Genomic DNA, 23,677 nt, shown 5'->3' on the forward strand with positions numbered 1-23,677 from the left:
CAAACATCTGGACTTTCCCCACCACTGACTTCAGCTTCATGACAACACTGAACATGTGACCTGGATCTATTTCAGGGAAAACTGCAAGAACCCAGGTTTTCACCCAAAAACAAGAAGTCCACTTATTTCTGTGTTTTTCTGCTTCTCGTGACCATGCAGCGCTCCCAGCTCTTCTGTTCATGGCTTGCTAGAGTAAGAAGGTCAGGCCAGGAGGTTTTGGAGAATTGAGGCCCTTTCTGCACCAGGGCATGAGTCATTTCTAAGAGGGTGTCCTGGGGAACCAAGCTCTTGAAGTTCGCCCGTTTTTTCCCAGTCTGACAGCAATCTTGAAAGGCTTTCAAAAGGTCAGTGGAACTCAATTTGAGGGTCCCTGGGCATGAGTTTGTGTGTGAGGCTTGGAAGGAAGGAGTTCATGGGAAAGCTATGAGACAGCTTCTGACTGACAAACTGGGGTGCGACCACCACAAGTGCGGCCAGTCTGATCGCAACGCCTCGTGTGCAGTGCTCTGCAAGCGACAGGAACACTGAGTTTCCATACCCGGGCCCATCCAGGGCGGTTCCTGAGGCTCAGCACATAGCTAAAAGCCCAGCACCCTCAGCGCTTAGGACCTGCTGCTTTCTTAGACATTCCCAGGGAAAAGCAACAACAAGTGTGTTAGCCTAATTCCAAATCCAGTGTTTCCAGTGTGTGGGTCTTACGATGTGTACAAGAAGTTCTGCTACGTGAAACCAACCAAACCATTTCACTGAGTTCCTTTCACAGGTGCTGGAGCACAGAGATGGGAGCGAGGGGAAACAGCAACAGGCCTGGGGATGTTTGGATGAAATCTGTCCAAATCCTGGCTATCCAGCTGCTGTGAGCCTGTTTTTCTGTTGAAACCAATATCAACTGGCCACGGTTCTGTGGAGGATGCTTTGGAACTGGGTGCGGATGTCCTGCCAGCGCCACTATTTTCCCTTTAGTGACATAAAGCTGTCCATCCATCATATTTCCCTGCTCCCAGAGGCTCTTAGGGAGAGTTTTAAGATCTCCTACCCCGTTACACTCTAAATTAGTTACCACGGGCAGTTTCCAAACCATTTTCTGAAGTTCTTAAAGTTAGAGTCAAATAGCCAATGTTCAAGACAAACCCCTCATTTGAAACCACGTGTGCTCAGCTGGCACAATGGCCAATTCCAACATAATCTCCAAGGTTTTCTTTAGCTCTATTTAAGTGGACACCAAAACCCCAATGGAGATCACCAAAAACTCCTCCCCAAATGTCAAGAATTTGGAGGGGGGTCATGGCTTTGTCTGCTTTAACCTGAGACCTACAATGGGTATCTGTGCCACAAATGCCCCATCTGCCTGTGACCACCCTCAAAGAGAAAGAAAGTACAAAAATCTACAGTGGCATCCCTGGAGCCCACACAGCACCACATTTTTTTGAGATTTGTTAAATCTGATTAGTTGGTAGAATCATTTAGAAGATCCTATGGAATATGAAGTCTGTAGACTGGATTCAGGAGTAAATCCCATGATGAGCATCGCACATAGTTGAGTGGAAGATAAAGAAACGCTCTACCCAGTCTCACAGACAATGCCAGCATAAGGCCAATGAAGTTACCTGCTCCACAATGCCTCCCTCACTCCTCCATCTGCCCATCAAATGCTTATCAAGCTCCCAACAGGCCATACACCCTGCTCAGCACTGGCTATCTGATGCCAGACAAGAATGTTCTTGACTCCCAAGGCCAAATAAATAATATTTTGGAAACACATTTCTGCCTAGGACACGTCAACCTGGGGTAGGAGAAAAACCTGGAGATAAAATCATCCTGGCAGGCACACAGAATCACATGGTAGCTATAAAACATGCCTGCAAATTCATGGACACTTTTCCCACCCAGAAGGCATGGTCTCTATTCCCTGCCACGGGATCTGGGCTGGCCCCAGGAATGCATTCCTAACCCACGGAAAGCCAGAGAAGCAATACTGTGAAATTCTCACAGTTGAGCCAGAAAAGGCAATGTGGCTTCCACCTCAATTGCTGGGACACTTAAGAAGGCTGACTACTCTGAGGCCATGTGGAGAAGCCACCTGTGGACATCCCAGTCCATGGTCTTTGTCTTCATGTCCTCCAAGTCCAGGTGCCAGACAGATGAGAAAATGAGCCTTTGGATGATTCCAGCCCCCCAGCCATTGGACTTCATGGAATGAAGGCAGCAAGCTGTCCCTGAAATGCCCCTTCCAAACTCCTGACCCAGAGGATCCCAGGAATAGAGGAATAAGAGTGCCTGCATTCAGCCAGCGTCTTTCCTCTCTTCCTCAGATTATTTGAGCAGGGGAGTCAAATCATATCCCTGCCTTTCCCCTCCCAGGCACTACTGATAGACTCAGAACTAGTTACAGAATCAGTATACCCATTCTTGGAAATTAGGGAGTTAAGGACTTGGCCTAAAAACTCTTTCCAGGCAGCCCATCCCCTAAATATGTTGTTTAAGAATGAAGATTAATTCTCTGCTCTTAGATGACTCACTTAAGCTCTCAAAATTCAGCTTCTAGGAGTGGATATTTGGACTAGCAGTTAAGACATTGATTTGGATGCCCATGTCCCATACTGGAGTGCCTGGGTTCAATTCTGAGCTCCAGCTCCTAACTCCAGCTTCCTGCTAATGCAGACCCTGCGAGAAAGCGGTGATGCCTCAAGCAATTGGGTCTCTGCCACCCACACGGGAGACCTTGATGGAGTTCCCAGCTCCCAGACTCGGTCCAGCCCAGTCCTGGCTGTTGCAGGCAATGGGGCAGTCAATCAAAGGATAGGTTAGAGCTCAGTCCCCCTTCTTCCCCTGTCCCTCTCATTTTTTCTTTCTCCTTTCAAATTAAAAAATTCAGTTCCTATTATAGATAATGAGGATAACAGTACCCATCCATAAGGCTGTTGTCGAGATCACAGTGAGAGAATCCAGGTGAAGTATCTAGTGTGTTACAAATGCTCAGTGAATTTTAACTATTTTAAATTATGGTTTCCACAGAAAGAAGCACCTCTTGTGACTTACCCCTTGTAAGACTTGAAAGCTGTCATTGTTGGGTGGTGGGTCTTGGTCTGGATCAACACCAACTCTAAAGGTCACCAGGGAAGAAGACAAGGAGAAAAACAGAAAGGATTAGCTTGACTCGTGACAGCCATGCTGGCTGCAAGTAGCCAGGAGGCTGAGCATCTTCCCGAAGTAGAAGCAGTGGTTAGCTAAAAGGAGAGGAAGGCTGTCATGCAAAAGTCATGAGAGAAGTCACATAGCACATCAGATCCCAGAGGGTCGGACGGTTGCTAAGTCCTGTGTGCGTATGCCCAAGCCAGGCTTCTGGAAAACTGGCATGTGCTGGCAAACTGTCCATCTAGCTGTCTGCACCACGAGGTTCCAATGATTGAAATGTGGGCCCCTCTGCATGGTGCCCTTCCTCTTTGCTGTTTCCTCACCTCCACCCTGACCTGTTTTTCTGTCTCTAACACTATATTATAACATTCTTCTTGTATTTAAGTGTTACAGTTTGGGTGTGCTTTTTGTGTGGGGCTATTAAGAGGTGGTTAGGCCTTTAAGAGGTGGGGCCTAGTGAGAGGTTGCTACCGCCTCCTCCTCTTGCTCTGGTTTCCTGTCTTAACAGCAGGATCTCTCCCTCTCCCATACGCTCTCACCATGATGCCATCCACCAGGAGGCGCTATAGTTGGGCGCCCTGGCCAGAATCTATGCCATGCTGTTTGGACTTCCAGTCTCTAAAACTATGAACTAAGTCAATTTCCTATCCCCCCCCCCCAAATTACCCAGCATCAGGTATTTCAGCATGATAATGGAAAACTAACATAACAGAGAAGTTGAATTTATAGTGAACACCTATATACCCAGCAGCACTAGTCAGCACTAGACTCTACCATTATTATATTTTCTTTATTACATATCTATGCATTTTTCTTATTTTTTGCGTGCACTCAAATAAAGTTTCAGGCATCAGTACTCTTCCCCTAAATGTTTCAGCATGCATATTGGCAGAGTTTCCCCTTGACCAAACCTTAGTCAAGTGCCTTTGGATCCTCTTCCCAGCTGGGCCCTGACTTTGGAGCTTCCATGTCCATCTTTGTATCACTCAGATTTAACAAGAGGACAGAATTTCTCACCCTTAATATCTGATGGGTTTCCTCATCCTCTACCATTCCCTAGGTGATGTCACATCAGCCTGGTCTGCCTTCAGCAAGCATCCAGTTAGGTCAGTTTAGTAAGAACCCCTAGCCTCTTCTCCCAATGTTTCTCCTTATTAATTTTCTACCTATCAATCAATCTCTCTCTCTCTCTCTCTCTCTCCAAAATCCCCATCCCAGTAATGCCAATACCAATCACAGTAGTCCTAAATAGTCTGCCTTCCTGGTTAAACACGTGCCACAATGTTTTCTTGAACAGTATTGTTGGAGTCTTGACCTGCTTTTAACTCTAGTGCCCTTACACCCTCTTGCATCAAAGATGACCCAAGAATGTACACATTTGAGAATAACAACTGAAGACAGAAAGAAAAAAATAAAAAGATCCACTTCTAACAAATTCCATAAAAGCTCTATGCATCTGATACTTTTCTATCCCAGCACTTTCTACATCCTGAGGTAGAGAACTGTGACACAGATGACGTGGAAGACACAGGGCAGTGGCAGAGAAAGCAAAGATGGCAGGAAAACCCTGTATCTCCTCTCACTGCCTCCGGTGGTGCAAAGAAGGGACAGTGTCAGACAAGGTAAACCAAGAATAGCGCTATCAGCAGCTTAGGTGAGATCTAATCTTTCAGAGAGGCACTGGCTGGACACTGCCAGGCGTGTTCCGTGCAGTCTGGCACACTGCTGACTCCAGTGTGTGGATGATGGATGCACAAAGCCCCACGTGCATGTACGAACTTTGCCTCCTCTCCTTCCCTCTCCCTGTTCTGCGACAGCCAGGATCTTGATGTGCTCACCTTCACAAAGCCAACGTCTACTCTAATTCCAGGCTTGTTTAACTCCTACGAAGTGGGGGATGGGGATTGGTGCTGTGGTGAAGCAGGTAAAGCTACCGTCTGTGATGTGGCATCCTATATGGATGTTGGTTTGTGTCCCAGCTGCTCCACTTCCAATCCAGCTCCCTGCTAATAGCCTGGGAAAGCAGCAGCAGATGGCCCAAGTGCTTGGGCCTCTGTACCCACATGGGAGACCTGGATGAAGCTCCTGGCTCCTGGCTTTGGCCTGGCCCAGCCCCAGGCACTGCGGCCATTTGGGGAGGGAACCAGCAGATGGAGAATCTCTCTTTCTCTCTGTCTTCCTTTCTCTGTGTAACTCTGACTTTCAAATAAACAAATAAACCTTTAAAAAAAATATCTACCAAGGCACATGTGCCTGGAAAGGGAGGATCAAGAAGGTAAGGGGGAAATAGTTAACCCAGACTGTGCTGAAGCGAAAGTTTAAAACTGCAAGATGAATGCATGTGTCCAGCAAATATTTACTGAGTGCCTACTATGCCTGGCAATGTTCTTAGCATTATTTTAGTTAAAGCTTCCAGTGTTCCTGATATCAGATTTCTTCCCCATGGGTCTAGGGGTTGATGGGATCCTTGTCTTAAATTAGATGAGCTTTGCTGCATATCCAGAGGCTCATTCCAAGCCAGCATTTCTGAGGGCTAGAGGCTTGTCCTGGCAACCAGAAGTTATCTAGGGATGCCTGAGAAACACATCTCACTGAGATCTTTTAGGCATGAAAACCTGCTGGGAGACCAGGATAAGCACCTGGCTCCTGCCATCGGATCAGCGCGGTGCGCCAGCCGCAGTGCGCCAGCCGCGGTGGCCATTGGAGGGTGAACCAACGGCAAAGGAAGACCTCTTTGTCTCTTTCTCTCACTGTCCACTCTGCCTGTCAAAAAAAAAAAAAAACCTGCTAACTCAGGAGTCTAAGGGGCTGCTCCCCAAAAGTCATGCTGGAGCCCCATGCATGGAAACTGGCTAACATACCAACGTGGCAGAGGAGAGATCATATATTGAATTTCTAGCTGCTGCTCAACCTCACCTGTTTTTAAAAGTCTCTTAATGTACATTGATTGCATAGACAAAAATCCTCTGTGGTGGTTTTGTAAGATCAACAGGCACGAGTCCAACATCAGGCTTTGTTGTGTGGATGCTATAGCAGCACAATGTCACTTCATGCCAGATTAATTTAGTTAAGATGAGCTTGGGGTTGCACACTCCAATCTGTTACTGCTCATCTCTCTGCACTAGGAATCCAAAAGAAGTGCATTAGCTTTACTAAGTGGCTTCTATGTCGGTGAAGAAGAAACTAAATGCCTTTATCAGCTTAGATGAAATGGAAGCCTATGGATGGGGGAAAGGCTTGAAATGTGCCTTACACTAATACAAAGAAAATAAAGACAAATACAGTAAAAGCTGCCAAATGAAATTTAGCTCCTCCTATTCGTTTAACTACTCTATAGTAGGAGGAAAAATACGTTTAGCGGGAATTAAAATAAATTCTGTTTAAAAAGATCTGCTTATAAAGACTGGATTTGGACTATTTTCATTCAAGTTCTAGAAACGTCAGTGGAAAACAATCTATTCATCCTGGGCCCCAGCGGCCAGGTCAGAATTTGAAAGCCCAAATCTTTGGAACAACACATCAAAATCGTAAAATTGGGATCACTCTAATCTCATCCCAAACCTGTGAGGTTCACCGTTCTGTTCTGGGGGAACTCAAGAGTGATTCCAGATCTGTGCTGTGCAATGGAACTTTCTGCCCTGCTGACAACATTCTGTACCTACACTAGTGTGGTAACTATTACCACATGTGGCCACTGAGTACTTGAAATGTGGTTAGTTCAACTGTGGAACTCTATTTCACATTTTAGCTGTAATTAAGACTGAAACGGAAATAGCCACATGTGGCTAGTAGCTATTAAACTGGACAGTAGAGATTCTAGAATGTACTAGCTCTAGTCATGTCTCTCTGGCATCATTTTTTCTCTACTAAAAACAAATGACAACTGTTTGTTAACTTTTTGCTTTCTCAATGGTAACACCCAAGATTCTTGCTGGGATCCTGCGGAAACACAACTCCAAGTCCCATAAATATTAAATAAAACTTTGCTTTAACTGATTAGTCAGACAATGGAAAAATTCCTTACTTTATCAGTATAGAAAATACATTTTAAGACCTGCTTGAGCTCTTTTCAGATGAACATTGTCTTATAAAAGTCAAGGAAGGACAGAATTAGAAAATCACCATTTTCCACTGCCAGTGTAGCAACTGGTTTAAGCAAGGGTCATTAGTGAGTGATTTCACCACTGAGGTAAAAGGTTGTTGGGAATCCAGCCACTCGCATGATGCCAAAGGATCACTGTACAGATTATGTTTTAATTACCAAGAGAGAGGCCTGGGGTCACAACCTCAACCAAGTGATCAAATGTAATGTCATGAAAAAAGGGGTGGCCTCACAATACGAACCACTTGATGGGGTGCAGCAAGAAATGTATAATGTCACTTTTACACTATTTTTGGCAACAATGATTATGTCTAGTCATGAGAAAATAAATCAGAAAAATCCAGATTGTGGGAGTTTCTGTGAGATAACTACCCTGAATACTTTTAACAAACAATAAACAAACCGGGACCTGTTTGGTGGTGCAGTGGGTTAAGACACAGCTTGCCGTGCCAGCATCAGATACGGGAGCCAGTTCAAGCCCCAACTGCTCCAGTTCTGATCCAGCTCCCTGCTAATGCATCCTAGGAGGCAATGGATGATGGCTCAAGTGCTTGGGCCCCTGCCACCCATGTGGGAGACCAGGCTGGGGTTCATGGCTCCTGGCTTTAGCCTGGCACGGCCCTGGATATTATGGCCATTTGGGAAGTCAATGAGCAAATGTAAGCTATCTGTTTCTCTCCCTCCCCCACTCTTTCCCTCAGATGTTTTGCCTTTTAAATAAATAAATAAATCGTTAAAAAAAACTTCAATGTCATGAGACCAAAAAAGAGGGGGAGGTGAATTATTCTAGACTAAAAGTGACTAAAGAGACATGACAACCACACTAAATTGTAATTGGATTTTGGAGTTGTGTGTGTGTACATGTGTGCAATAGTCATGTTACTTTCCTCAGGTATGATAAAGGTATTGTGATCATGTAAGAAACTGGGTTCCTACAAGATACGGAATGAAGTATTTAGCAATGGAAAGTCACTGTGTCTATAATGTAGTCTGAAGTATTTTGAAAGAGTTGAGAGAGAGAAAGCAAAAAGACAGAAATGACCCCCAAATGCAACAGAGTGTTGCCAATTGGTGAACCCAGGCTTATACTTGGATAGTCATTATTCTAGTTTTCCAACTTTTTTGTAGATTTAGAAATTTTCATAATTAAAAATTAATAATACTTCATTATATCCTTGGCAGAAAAAGGTTTCAAAAACACAGCAGTCTATTTTCCTGTCTCTCTAATTTAGCTTAATGTTAGCTATTAATACTGATGATTCATGAGCTCCTATTATTTCAGGGTCTGAAACCACAAATGGTAAAGATCCATAGACCTACAGTGCTATAATAGGTCAATACAAGTGACAGCTAAATAAATAAATTCTACAATGTTCTGTTGATATTTCTCCTCTAAAAGCAAAGGATGAGGAGGAAAGCACTAAAAGACGGAAACGTATGGTTCATCAAATTCCAACCGATGCAGCCATCTTCAGAAGCGGCTGCACCTGTCCCCTGGAAGTCTGCAGTTGGGAAGTCAGTCCCATGCAGGGCCTCCTTCCCTTGCTTTTACCATCCTTTTGCCATGAAAAGTCAGTCTGCACTGCAACCACTTGCTATCACCCACCTGTCTGACATGAAGCCCAAACTCTCAACAGTGCACAGCCTAGGGCTATGTGACAACCATGTGAGAAGGCTCCTTGGGGTCTCTTGGAGGTCCCTACTACTGGCCTAAATGCTCTCTGAGAGGTTTCTAAGAAAGGAAACAAACCCCAGCTTTCCAGCTTGCTACTGCCTTTTAAGTGCCCAAAGAAAACAGACCATAGCCCTTGAAATACCAGTGATGCTCTTCTGCAATTTTTTCCCTACTCAAGGCTATTTACTAAATTTAGGGAGATTTAGTCATTACTTTACTGGCAGGGTTGAGGGCCCCTTGGACCAATCCCCAAGATTGACACTGGACCCTGTGGCTTCCTACATAGGTCTCCACCCTTGGGACAGAGCCCAGAACCAAAGCGGTCTCTAGGAACAGGAGTTAAAGTAGTGGGCCAGGAAGTGTAGTTTGGTGCTAGGCAGCAAGAAAGAAAAGGTACAGTACTCCAACTGCACATTTAGATCCTCAGAACACTTGAATTAGTCCCTTGGCTTCCTAAAACTTTTAGTTTTCAGATACAATACACATTTATCTCCTAACTTGCTATAATGCTTTAAATATAGGGTACTATATAAATCTGGCACTTTTGTGCTGTTTTATCATATCAAGCTTTAGCATTCCCCTGATACATTGGAGCTGAGCTCATCAAAACATACACAACGCAGTCTTTTCTTCTGGAATTAACTGGAATACTCTTATTTTCTTTAAGAACAAGACAAATACAGGGGGCCAGCACTGTGGTAGGCTAAGCATCCACCTGTGGTGCTGGCATCCCATGTGGGCACCGGTTGGAACACCTGCTGCTCCACTTCTGATTCAGCTCCCTGCTTATGGTCCGAGAAATCAGTGGAAGATGGCCCAAGTGCTTGGGCCCCTGCACTCATGCAACAGACCCAGAAAAAACTCCTGGCTCTGGACTGGTCCAGCTCCAGCCATAGAGGCCATTTGCAGAGTGAACCAACAGATATAAGACTTTTGTCTCTGTGTCTCCTTGTCTATCTGTAACTCTGCCTCTCAAATAAATAAATAAAATATTTAAAGAGAGAAGAATGAGACAAATGCAGACATCCCACACTAAATGAGAAACTAAAGTGATCAAACTGATAAGTTCTTTCTGGGATGAATAAATATTGAATAATAATTCTCTTTCTAGTAGAATAATGTATCCATTATGATTAACAGATTAAATGCCATGAAATCTCAGAAAGTTTAGAAGTACTCTACTTTAATCAACATATATTCTTAAAAATCTGAACAATCAGGGCCGGCACTGTGGCATAGTGGGCTAAGCCTCTGCCTGTGGCATCTCATATGGACACTGGTTTGTATCCTGGCTGTTCCTCTTCTGATCCAGCTCTCTGCTATGGCCTGGGAAAGCAGTGGAGGATGGCTCAAGTCCTTGGGCCCCTGCACCCATGTGGGAGACCTGGAAGAAGCTCCTGGCTCCTGGCTTTGGATCAGCCCAGCTCTGGCCATTGTAGCCAGTTGGGGAGTGAACCAGTGGATAGAAGACCTCTCTCTCTGTCTCTCCCTCTCTCTCTGCCTGTGGCTCTGCATCTCAAGTAAATAAATTTTAAAAAACTCTGAATGATCAAGGTTCTGAATGCTTTGAAGATTCTCAATGTGAGATACACACCTTCATACAACTCCCTGAACACCAGCCCCTAATCTGAATTCTCTCATGTCCCAAGTATAACAACTTGTATGTGCCAGAATGATCTTCCTTCTTGAAGGTCAGGTGCTTCAAAGAAAAAAGCTTCCTCTGTAAGTTTGCTAGTAGCTAAATGGAATGTTTTTAAAAATAAACTTTCCAGTGTAAGCACATGTGCTTTAAACAACAAAAAGTGTGTGAACCCAGTGAGCTTAAATACTGCCATTTCATTCCATGCATGTCATCACAGTGCACATTTGGGGCCTGGTGATCACAAGACTCTGTTCCATAACTGGCATTGCTGCTTTCTCCACTGTTTTTTGGGAGTGAAATATTTTCACAAGGCCAAGAGCAGAGTTCAAGCCTATTTTGCATTTGATTTATCCACTAGCACTGAGAAATCAGATCAGGAAGATAGCATGCCAATTAGAGAAACAGAAAGGAAAGAAAAAACATCAAAGTTTTTACTGTTTGCCCCTATATCACCCTCCTTACATATACTTGCATCATAAGCTTGAAGGGACACTGAGAAACAAACTGCATTAAAGGAATCTTTATCCTATTGGTTGAGAAAAAATGTTCTTCCTGTATTCTGATTCACCACTAGAATGTACAAGTACACAAAGACATACTTTAAAAAAAAAAAAAAGCACACAGCACTGGTATTTAATTAAGATGGCTCAACTATGAAATTCTAGTCCCCATACTTACTATATCACAAGCAGGATTCAGAAATGAGCAGCTATTAACACTAAGCTAAGCTGTACAATAAAGAGACACTTGTCAACCTGGGCTTTGGTGTTAATGACACATGGTCCAACAAGGGGAGAGAGGGGGACAGAATCCCAGAAACTTTGACACATCAGTTCACACACAGAGAGGGTAGGGTGGAAAGAATTATTAGAATTGACTTCATCTCTTGCCCCTCTGCTAAAAGGGACAGAGGCTGGCACACACAGGAAGGAAGGAAGGGACAAGCAGCATAAAGAGAAAACTCTCGGGTTAGAAGGAGGAGAAAAGCCAGGCCCAGTTCATTGTTTTCTGAGGATGCCCTTGTGTCACCTGAAGTACTGCCAGCGGCGATCATTCTGGTCCTCTTCGGAGGGCTCCTCGACGCCAACTCTGGGCAGCAGAAGAAGGGAACGTGAGCGTGACGGGGACAACAGAGGAGACAGGAGCTCTGGACATATGATCCGCACCACGGCCATGAAAGAAAAGGCTGACTTGCTTTTCATAGAAAGCCACGCCCTCTCTTCACCTGGTCCCACTCTCCAAAACCCAGAGAGCCATGGAGGAGGCTACTACGTTTCAATGTCAAGAAAGGCAGTAATGTGCCAGGTCAAATGAGGGTCAATTAGGAATGAAGCTAAGTCTCTCAAAATACAATGTAATGAAATCAGAGAAATAAAATGCACCAAAGCACCTGAATTCACCCAATTTTTCAGGAACCCATCTGTTCCATAAAGCAAGGCACAAAGAAGCAGGAATCGGAAAGCTACTTGTTACTAAGTACATATCTGAAGAGCTCCCACATATTTTCATACATATTTGATGGAAGGAACAAAAGCACTATAGTATTGAAAAAGTTAATAATACTTTAAAAGGCAAAGATGGCCTTTTTTTTTTCCTAGACAAGCAAACTACATTGCCCACAGCTTCAAGAAACTAACTTCTGCTATTTTCTATACCTTGTGGCTTTTGAGTTGCTATGGTCAACTTTCACCTTCCTTACTGACTTCTGGATTATTCGTGCAATACAACCTGACCGTCATGTAAGATGGGTTTCACCAGCTCGGCACTCCAGACGTTTGGGATCAGATAATAATTCTCTGTTGAAGGGGCTGTCCCACACCCTGCAGGATATTTAGTAGCATCCCTGGCTTCTACCCACAAGATAGCAGTAGTAATCCATCCTGTACATTGTGGTAACCAAAACCATCTCCACATATTCCCCAATGTCCCCCAGGAGGAAAACTGTCCTTGGCTGGGAACTACTGCACTAAATCATGCCTTCTCAATGGAGCATGATTTAGCTCCCATGGGTATGAAAATCGGTTCTTTCAGGACCAAAAATACGTCAGATATTACAATGGTTTGTGGTGCTCCAAAGCGCCACAGTGTGTAAACAGATACATAGCAGATGTACAGTGTTAAAAGCCCACATAATTGTCACAGTAGTAGTAGTAATGCTATGATTGGTAATGATAATACAACAACAAATATATACTAAGTTCTTAAGGACTAGATGGTACATTTAATAGAAAAAAATTTCATCATATTTATTTATTATCGCCCCCAATTAATCCATGAGGAAACTGAGATACCGAGGTAAAATAAGTTGCCCAAGGTCACAAAGGTGGAAATATTAGAGCCGAGACTCAGATCCCCAGCTCTTTAGAGGACATCGCTTTTAGGTGCAAGGTGGCATCTTTAAACTCTTTAAAAATATCCAGTTTCAAATGCTATTACATAAAGAGCTTAATGGCGTCTCTGCCTTTATTTCTTACCTTATCTTGCAAAAAAGCTGCATTGAAATTCTCACACTAACAGGATTAGACCAAGCAGAGAAGAACACTTGTCCTTGAATGATTATGTCACTGCACACTCTCGGGTGTGAAGGTCACTCATTCATTTGGCTGCCTAGGTGTATGCCATTCCATCACCCCCCATCACCACTTTATTGTACTACTTGAATCTGCTGGCTCCAAGAAGACAGCCATCATGCTGTCACCATGTGTTCAGGACATGTACATGGTTCATCTGTTGAAATGACCCTATGACCATTGTTTTTTAAGTTGCCAAAATTATGTCCTTTGTGAATAACAATACTCAATCAAGAAACTAAATATTAGTAGTCTGTACATTAACATAAAACACTTTGAGCATTTTTCTATTATCTTTTAAAATATCAATCCCAAAATACCAATTTAAACAGATAACTTGGATTTATGGTAAGTGACCTGGCTTTGCATATGTAGTTTACCCATTTTAGACACAGACTTGAAATTCGCTATGGTAAGGAATCACAGTTAAATCCAAGACCCACCCTGGGCTTCTGATCTCTGAACAGCTACTTCATACCTCATCAGGGCCTCTATTGGTAGCCCTGAGAAGTAAGGAACAAGTAGGTAATGATCCTACTGGGGTCATAGGGGTCACAGCAACACACTGAGCTTTAGGGAGTTTCTGAATCGATTATATTAAGAATCTGGTTACAGAAATGATCCATGGTCACTAAATAACACAATAAGCCACAAGCCAGAAAAAAAAATTAGTTTCATTACCTTATTTCAGAGGGAATTTCCTTTGAGGTAATCTCTATAAATGTCAGCTTCTACATTTAAATCATCATCATATATACATACATATATATATCAGGAAAAATGCAATGAACTAACACCATATGCATTTTTCAACAATGGCATCCTTTGTTCTTTATCTTGTCTGGGTCAACAGAACAAGAAAATACTAAAGACAGGAACAATCAGTTAAATTGAAATTCAAAAAACAGTTCAGAAGTAGGTTTTTTGAAAAGATAATAAAATTGACAAACTTTCAGAAAGACAGACAAAAAGTGAGAAAATCTACCATATTAGGAATGAAGTATCAAAAAAAATCAAGAAGAAGCAGTATCACTAAAGACCCTGCAGACATCAAGAGTATATTAAGGAAATGCTACATGCAACATAAACTTGACAACTTAGGTGAAATTGACCAACTTCACAATTTACCCAATATGAAACAGATAATCTGAATAACCCTATAACCTTTTTAAAAGATTTATTTATTTATTTGAAAGGCAGAGTTGAGAGCCAGAGAATCTTCTATCCACTGGTTCATTCCCCAAATGGCCACAATGGTCAGAGCTGGACTGATCCAAAGCCAGGACCAGCTTTTTCTTAGTCTCCCATGTGCAGGGCCCCAAGCACTTGGGCCATCTTCTGCTGCTTTCCTGAGCATATTAGCAGGGAGCTGAATCAGAAGCGGAGCAGCCAGGACTCCAATTGGATCCTATAAGGGATGCTGGGGTTGCAGGCAGCAGCTTTACCAGCTACGCCATGATGCTGGCCTGCAGCCCTGTAACTTAAAGAAATTGGCTACAAGGGTCAGCATCATGGTGTAGCAAGTTAAACCACTGCTTGTGACACAGGCATTCCATATCAGAGTGTCAGTTCAAGTCCCAGTTGCTCTGCTTCCAATTCAACTCCCTGCTAATGAGCCTGGAAAAGCAGCAAACAATGGTCTAAGTATTTGTGGCCCTGCCACCCATGTGTGAGACCCTTATGGTGTTCCAGGCTCCTGGCTTCAGCTTGGCCCAGCCCTGGCTATTGTGGCCTTTGGGGCAGTGAACCAGCAGATTGGAAACCTACCCCCCCATCTCTTTCTGTGTCACTCTGCCATGCAAATACATACATATTTTAATAAAAAAGAAATTGGCTCCATAATTTAAAAAATTTTTGAAAAGGAAGTCTCCAAGCCCAGAGGGTTTCCCTGTAGAATCCTACCAAAGGGTTAAAGAAAAGAATTAACATCAATTCTACAAAATATCTTCCAGAAAACAGAAGAGCAAGGAATATGTTCCCAACTCACTTTGTGAGGCTACATTATGTTGATACCCAAAACAAAGAAAGACAATACAAAAAGATAGAACTACAAACCAATATCCTTCATGAACACAGACCAAAAATATCCTTACAATGCACTTGCTCATAGAACTCAGCAATATGTCAATGTAGGGTTTATTTCAGAGAAACAAGGAAAGTTTGATATTCAAAAATTAATCAATGTGACATACCATATTAATAGACTAAACAAAAACAGTCACATGATATTCACAGATGTAGAAAACTATTTGACAAAATTCAACACCTGTTCAAGACAAAAATTCTCAAAAATCTAGCAATCGACAGGTACTTCCTCAGGTTGACAATGAACATCTATAAAAACCCATACCTAATTCTGCACTTAATAGTGAAACACTGAATGTTTTCCTCTTAAGATCAGATACAAGGCAAAGATTCCACTCATACCACCCTGATTCAACATAGTACTGAAAGGCCTAGCCAAAGTAATAAGGCAAGAAAAGGGAACAAAAGACTGCTTGGAAAGGAAGAAATACAATGATCTGTATTTGCAAATAACATGAAGGTCTATGCAGAAAATTGCAAAATATAAAAAAGGAGAAAGAACCACTAAAAGCCCTCCTAGAGTTAATAAGTGATTTCAGCAAGGTGATACAATACAAGCTCTGACAAAACATGGGTAGATTTCCTATATTGAAAACTATAAAAATTTTTTTTTATCTTTTATTTAATGAATATAAATTTCCAAAGTACGACTCATGGGTTACAATGGCTTCCCCCCCCATACCGTCCCTCCCACCCACAACCCTCCCCTTTCCCACTCCCTCTCCCCTTCCATTCACATCAAGATTCATTTTCGATTATCTTAATATACAGAAGATCAGCTTAGTATACCTTAAGTAAGGATTTCAACAGTTTGCTCCCACACAGAAACATAAAGTGAAAAATAATAGATGATTTTTTTTAAATGATGATGAAATCAGATCAGACCTATTGTCATGTTTAATCCCAGTGAGAGTCAAGTTGGGAATTGATAATTTCTTTTTTTTTTTTTTTACAGAAGATCAGTTTAGTGTACATTAAGTAAAGATTTCAATCGTTTGCACCCCCATAGAAACACAAAGTGAAATATACTGTTTGAGTACTCGTTATAGCATTAAGCCTCAGTGTACAGCACATTAAGGACAGAGATCCTACATGAGGAGTAAGTGCACAGTGACTCCTGTTGTTGACTTTACAAATTGACACTCCTGGAAAACTATAAAAATATTAATGTAAGAAATCAAAGAACATCTAAATAAATGGAGAAATATACCATGTTCATGAATTGCAAGACTCAGCAAGATTTTTTTTAGATATAAACAACCTTATTCTAAAATGTGTATGGAAAGTAGTTGGAATAGTACAACAAGTTTGAAAAATAAGAACAAAATGTGAGGAATCACTCTACTTAAGGCTAAGGGTTGCTGTGTAACGATGGCTATTAAGACAGTATGGGATTATTGGAAAACAGGCACATAAATCTATGGATCACAACATAAACAGATTCCTGTATGTAGCAACAGCTGATTTTTGACAAAGGAACAAAAATAATTAAATGGAGTGAGGATACTCTTTTAACAAATTGTGCCAGAACACCTGGATAGCCATAGGCAAATAAAATAAAATCTCCATCTAACTCTCACATTTTACATAAAAACTAACTCAAAATGGATCTCACACTTAAATATAAAGCATAAAACTACAAAACAAAAACCTTTTAGGATATAACACAGAAAGAAATCTTCAGGAACAAGGCTTGCTGAAGAGTTCTCAGAATGATATCAAATGCATGATCCATAAAAATGAATATGTTGTACTTAATCAACATTTTAAACTCTGTTCTGTGAAAGACTATTAAAAGGATTATAAGACAAGCTACAAACTGGGAGAAAATGTTTTCAACATATTTGACAGAAGACTAGTATCTAGAATAAAGAACTCTCAAAACTCAATAAACAAAATCCAATTAGAAACAGACGAAAGATTTGAAAAGTAACTTGCCAAGGAAGATATATGAATGGCAAAAAGCACATGAGGAAATGTTCGACATTATTAGCCATGAGAGAAATGCAAATCAAGGCTGCAATGAGCTATCCCTAGCACCTACTAGAAAAGCAGAAATGAAGACCAGTGACAATACCAAATGTTGGCAAGGGTGCCGAGAAGGTGGATCTCTCGTACACCACTAGGAGGAATGGCAAATGGTACAGGCAGCCTGGCACACTGTTTGCCAGTTTCTTATAAAACTAAGCACACACTTACCAACTGACCCAGCAGTCCCACTCCTGGGGATTTATCTTGGAGATGTGAAAACTTGAGCTTATGCAAAAACCTATAAACTAATAGTCACAGCAACTTTATTTATAATAACCCTGAACTGGAAGCATCCTTTAAGGGGTTAAAAACAAACTGTGATACAGCCATACCTTGAGATATTATTTGGCAATAAAAAAGAGGGAAAAAGATATATTCAACACCTCCATGGGTTTCCTGGGCATTATTCTTCTAAGGGCTGGGGAAAAAAGGACAATCTCAAAAGATCATATACTGTATGATTCCATTTATGTAACAGTCTTGAAAGAAATGAAAGGTTGCCAGGGGTTAGGGATGGTGGGTGGTAAGAAGGTGCGTATGGCACAAAGGGTAGCACTAGGGCCATCTTTGCATTGATAGAGCAATTCTATGTCTTGATGGCAGAGCTGGTTATACAAGCCTACACATGATAAAATGGCATAGAACTATGCACACGCATTGTACCCATGTCAGATCCTACTTATGATGTTGTAATACAACTATGTAAGATGTAACCATGAGGAAAACTGGACAAAATGTAAGAGGACCTCTCTGTACTGTTTTGCCAATTTACTGTGAATCTGTATTTCAAAATAAAAAAAGGTTAATGAATTATGCTATACAAGAAACGTGCTATGCCATGCATCTTACGGCTCATATATGAAAGAAACTTAATACAAGGTTTGCCAAAATTTGATAATTAATTTCAAAAATTTACAGGGCAGTAGTGAAATGGAAAAGAATCTTTTTAAAAATACAAATACTAGCCAATTTTTACCACCTATGCATCAGAAAGACTGATATTTCTATTCTCTCTACAGATATTACAAAATTATTATATGAAGAAGAGATCAGAGACTGGGCAGATATTTTTAGAGTAGGAGGAAAGTATTACAGAGAATTGTCAGGTAGCTAATTAAAAAGATTTTATATGATATTACTGGATTTGGGATTTCTGTATTTATTATTGCATTTTGAAAACTGAAATATACTCAAACTTAGCTTTCATTCTATTCGGAAAAATCACACACATAAATGTATATATATACATACATACATGTGATTTTTCCAAATAGAATGAATATATATATATATATTCATATATATGCCTATTCATGCATTGACCTACAGCTTGTGTGCCTCAGGAAAAGCTGCCTGCCCTCTCGGCGCTGGGTAGGACTGTTTCAATGGGCTACTTTGTGAAAAGGTCACTGGAAGTACAAAATGTCACATGTCAACTCTACTCAGTGGAAAGTAATTTGGTCCTGTATCCATTGGGGAAGTGGGGGGGGGGGGGAGGCAGGGACAAAAAAGAACATTAAAAAAATTGCATGAAAAACAGACATGATTCAATCAGGTGCTCAGTACCCAGTGTGCCTAGTGGGTGACCAGACAGACAGGAGCAGGAAGCAGCCTCAGAGCTCACTGAATGTAAAGATTCTCAACTGTGCATAGGCTAAACTTCCCTTCCTGCCCCCATTCTGCTATTAGGAACAAAGATAGTACCATCTTAGGTCTCAAGTTTAAAGCCCAGGAACCATGAATTTCCTTTTCCAGGTTTCTATGCCCAAGGATGGATTATCTTCCTTAATCTAATCCTTGAGAGTCAGGCCAAGAAGTGGAAATTCTAACCATCCTCAATTTTATGACATAAAAATTGTCCTTAACACCATATATCAAACCGGCACCATGGCTCACTAGGCTAATCCTCCGCCTTGCGGCGCCGGCACACCGGGTTCTAGTCCCAGTCGGGGCGCCGGATTCAGTCCTGGTTGCCCCTCTTCCAGGCCAGCTCTCTGCTGTGGCCCGGGAGTGCAGTGGAGGATGGCCCAAGTGCTTGGGCCCTGCCCCCCATGGGAGACCAGGAGAAGCACCTGGCTCCCGCCATTGGATCAGCGTGGTGCGCCGGCTGCAGCGGCCATTGGAGGGTGAACCAACGGCAAAGGAAGACCTTTCTCTCTGTCTCTCTCTCTCACTGTCCACTCTGCCTGTCAAAAAAAAAAAAAAAAACATATATCTTATTGTAGGTAAGACAGCACAGTGGTTAAGAGTATGGACTCTGGCACAATACCACCTGAGTTCAAATCTTATCTTGTCCAGCTAAAGCTCTGTGACCTTGGGCAAGTTACTGCTCTGTACCTCAATTCTTCCAACTACAAAATGAGATAGCAAAACCTCCCTTACAGTAATATTATAAGAATTATGTTCATCTATGCATGGCACCTTGAACACCACCTGCAACATGAGAGTCCATTATTATGATGATTGTCACCAGTAAGCCCCATGCCTACCATCAGTAAAATAGGCCCAGATGGAGGAAATCATTCTCGCAAACTCTAGTGTTCTCTCCGACTCTAAGCACAACTGAGAGATCTTTGTTTGCTCTCTGCCAATGCAGCTGTCTCATGAATTCTACATTCCATAGAAGGGAATGCAAACTAAAAGCCGGCAGAGAAAGAAAAAAACATTGCCACCTTGTGGTTTTTTCAGAGAACTGTTCTTCATAGCTCTGTACTACCCAAGCATCTCCTTGTTTCGGTCACGGTCCCCCACGCAGAGTGCAAATCTTGGAGCTGAAGGGCTTGTGATAACCTAGCAGGGCGGCCCCACTTTAACACTGAGGAACACTGAGGCCACACAGCATCAGGGGCTTTCACTTTAACCAGAGCCAGAGTTGAGCTGTGGATCTCTGGAACCCTTCTTCTAAAGTTCTCTTGACCATAGGGAGTGGGACTCACAAATGCGGCTTGGAATTCAAATGCTCTTTACAAACAAAATCAACTCAGGCCTGCATCCCTCTTCCCTGACATAGCCGCAAAACCACAGGCAGGGGACCTCGAGGAGGCTGCAAGAGATGAGGGTTACACAGGAAATGTCACCTCTTCTGTACCCTCAAGCAAGAAGAGACACAGCACACAGTTGCATGACAGAGTCAAACTCTACTTGCCTCTTTCTGTTTCTCGCTGATGAGTTTACTCTTCAGGCCCTGCACTTCATTTCACAGGAAGGTGAAATATGGAACATTTTCAGGGGCTACAGATCTATTCTCTCTCCTGCAGCTTAGACTTTTTGAATTTTTGCCCTAATGTCACTGTGCTAGCAAGATCTGGGTGTTTCTAATTCCTTGTGTGTGTGTGTGGTGTGTGTGTGTGTGTGTGTGTGTGTGTTTGCTAAAAATTTTGATGATAACCTTTTCCTCTCCTGGAAAATTCAAGGCTCCTAACTTCTGTTTGTTACTTAAATTTTAATTCCTCTTCCAAGACAAAACAATGCAAATGACTGTAAATATGTTCCATGGACTTAGCCACACAGGCATACTGAACATCTCAAGAACAGTGACAAGTGACCTAATGAGACACAAAACCGGTCCTGGCTCCAAACTGACCTGATGTTAAGCCATGACAACATGGGTGTCGTGCCTCCACCAATGATCCACACAGTGAAGAAGACGATGAGGAGAGTGGTGGTGAACATCATCTGGCGAGCATAGGATGCTGTGTCGCGGATAGCCAATGCAAATGCCATCGCTCCCCTGAGGCCTGCAGGACCAAAGAGAGAGAGAGAGAGATGTGGCTATAAGGACAAATGACAATGTCTCTTCCAAATCCACTGCTGCTCCTTAGGGCTAACAAACTCTTATCCGTTCATGCTTCAGAGACCAAGTCATTTAGTCAGAAAGGAGAACCTTAATGGTGCAGGATTTTCTCCTATTTGAAACTACCTTTTGCAAAAGGCTTAAATACAATGAGCAAGGCATTGCACTGTTTTTTCCAGCACACTTCAGAATAATAGCACTTCATTACTTAAATGATTATCCTGCTAGTAATATGAAAAAAATATAGCTAAGTAATAAAATATTAGTTCTCCAACTATGTGATCCAAACACTACCCAAGCTCTAGACAGCCAACGTAAACTTACCAAACAGGCTTGGGGATGGGCAGTTAACCTAGTAGCTAAGATGCCTGTGTCCCATATCAGAGTGCTTCAGTTTGATACTCAGCTCTGGCCCCTGATTCCACCTCCCTGCTAATGCAGAACCTAGAGGGCAGCAGTGATGGCTCAAAAGTAATTAGGTTCTTGGCTCCTGTCTTTGGCCCCAACCCACTAAGGAATTTGGGGACTGAACCAGCAGATAGGAAATGCCTGCCTATAGCTCAAATAACTTTTTTTTTCTTTTCTTTTCTTTATTTCTTTTTTTTGACAGGCAGAGTGGACAGTGAGAGAGAGAGACAGAGAGAAAGGTCTTCCTTTGCCGTTGGTTCACCCTCCAATGGGCGCCGCGGCCGGCATGCTGCAGCTGGCGCACTGCGCTGATCCGATGGCAGGAGCCAGGTGCTTCTCCTGGTCTCCCATGGGGTGCAGGGCCCAAGCACTTGGGCCATCCTCCACTGCACTCCCTGGTCACAGCAGAGAGCTGGCCTGGAAGAGGGCAACCGGGACAGAATCCGGCGCCCCGACCGGGACTAGAACCCGGTGTGCCGGTGCTGCAAGGCGGAGGATTAGCCTAGTGAGCCGTGGCGCCAGCCTCAAATAACTTTTTTAAGAAAGCAGGTTAGCGGGGGGAAAGGGGGAGGGCAGTTGTTGTGGTGTAGTGGGTAAAGCTGCTGCCAGCAGATGCAGCACTGGCATCCCATATGGGTACCAGTTCAAGTTCCAGCTGCTCCATTTCCAATACAGCTCCCTGCTAATGTACCTGGGAAAGCAGCAGAGGATGACCCAAGTCCTTGAATCCCTGCACCCACCTGGGAGACCCAGAAGATGCTCCTGGCTCCTGCTTCAGGCTGGCCCAGCTCCAGCTGTTGCAGCCATTTGGGGAGTGAACCAGTGGATAGAAGACTCTCTCTCTCTCTCTCTCAACACTGCCTTTCAAATCAGTAAATAGATATTTTTTTAAAAAGCAGGTTAGGTATGAATATGTCAAATACATAATTTGGGGGCTGGCGCTGTGGCGCAGTGGGTTAAAGCCCCAGCCTGCAGTGCCGGCATCCCACATGGGCATCAGTTTGAGTCCCAGCTGCTCCTCTTCCAATCCAGCTCTCTGCTATGTCCTGGAAAAGCACTAAAAGATGGCGCAAGTTCTTGGGTCCCTGCACCTGCGTGGGAGAAGCTGGAAGAAGCTCCTGGCTCCTGGCTTCGGATCAGCTCAGCTCTGGCCATTGCAGTCATTTGGGGAGTGAACCAACGGAATGGAAAACCTCTCTCTCTCTCTGACTCTACCTCTCTCTTTGTAACTCTTTCAAATAAATAAAATAAATTGAAAAGTGCATAATTTGTGGAAAACAGCTCAGCATTCCCTTGACACAGAAAAACCATGCAAAACATTACCCGATCTTTACATCAGGGATTGGCAACTCGATTCTGTAAAGGGCCATATATTGGATATTTTAGGTTTTGTGGGTCAAGAGGCAAAATCAAGGATATTATGTAGGCACTTATATAAAAGAGAGAAAAAACCTATTTTTATTTTGAAAATTCAAGAATAATATAATTGAGTATATGTTGTTGTAATACAGATCTATTAATGAAAAGAATGGAATTCTTTTTAGGAGTTGCTTAGTTGGGTTTCAAAGTTAGGGTTCCCTATTATTAAACAAAGTTCGCAAATATTCACATGGAAAAGACATTCACTGCTCAGAGGGTCTGGTAAGAGCAGACAGTAGACAGATTTGGCCAAAGGGCTGTAGCCTGCTGATGGTTGACCTACATTAACTGCATTTCAATTTTAATACCAACATTTTGATGTTTTAGAGTTTATGGTTCTAAGTTCTTTTGTTCCTTCTCCATACCATGCTCAAATTCTTCCATAGTAAAGACTGAATTTATAGTCTTCAGTACACATCTGGAATAAATTCTTATTCACCATAGGTAAGAGTATGTACATACCAGATGAGAAAATAAAAAGTTAGACTCCCTGTATTTGCTTGTGTGCATTGTCCCACATTGCCCAAGAATTTCATAATTATTAATATAATCTGAGTACATCATTACAATCACTAGAGAAAAGTGACTTAAGACTTACATTAAAGGGGGTGGGCATTGTTAACTCACCACTTGGTAGAGCCACATCCCATATCTCGTGCAAGTCCTGGTTATTCCACTTCTGATCCAAGTTCCTGCTAATGTGCCTGGGAAGGCAGTGGATAGTGACCCAAGTGCTTGGGCCCCTGCACCCACGTGGGAGACTCAGATGGTGTTCTGAGCTCCTGGCTTTAGCCTGGCCCGGCCATGGCTGTTAGAG

At 42.6% G+C, this 23,677-nt stretch overlaps 1 protein-coding gene across 2 annotated transcripts in view; it reads right to left on the reverse strand.

The window, feature by feature from the left end:
* Window positions 1-23,677, reverse strand: part of SLC9A7 (solute carrier family 9 member A7) — a 174,351-nt gene that overhangs the window by 24,373 nt on the left and 126,301 nt on the right. Inside the window, exons 12-14 of one of the 2 annotated variants that reach the window (XM_008272522.5) lie at window positions 20,824-20,977; window positions 11,584-11,643; window positions 3,040-3,103 (exon numbers count right to left, since the gene is read on the reverse strand). In XM_008272522.5, the coding sequence (XP_008270744.2) occupies window positions 3,040-3,103; window positions 11,584-11,643; window positions 20,824-20,977 (278 nt within the window). The remainder of the gene's footprint in view (window positions 1-3,039; window positions 3,104-11,583; window positions 11,644-20,823; window positions 20,978-23,677) is intronic. The other variant, XM_008272523.5, reaches the window with a different exon arrangement.

This window comes from Oryctolagus cuniculus, chromosome X, assembly GCF_051225735.1.
Source record: "Oryctolagus cuniculus isolate XC-2025 breed Fujian yellow rabbit chromosome X, ASM5122573v1, whole genome shotgun sequence".
Taxonomy (NCBI): domain Eukaryota; kingdom Metazoa; phylum Chordata; class Mammalia; order Lagomorpha; family Leporidae; genus Oryctolagus; species Oryctolagus cuniculus.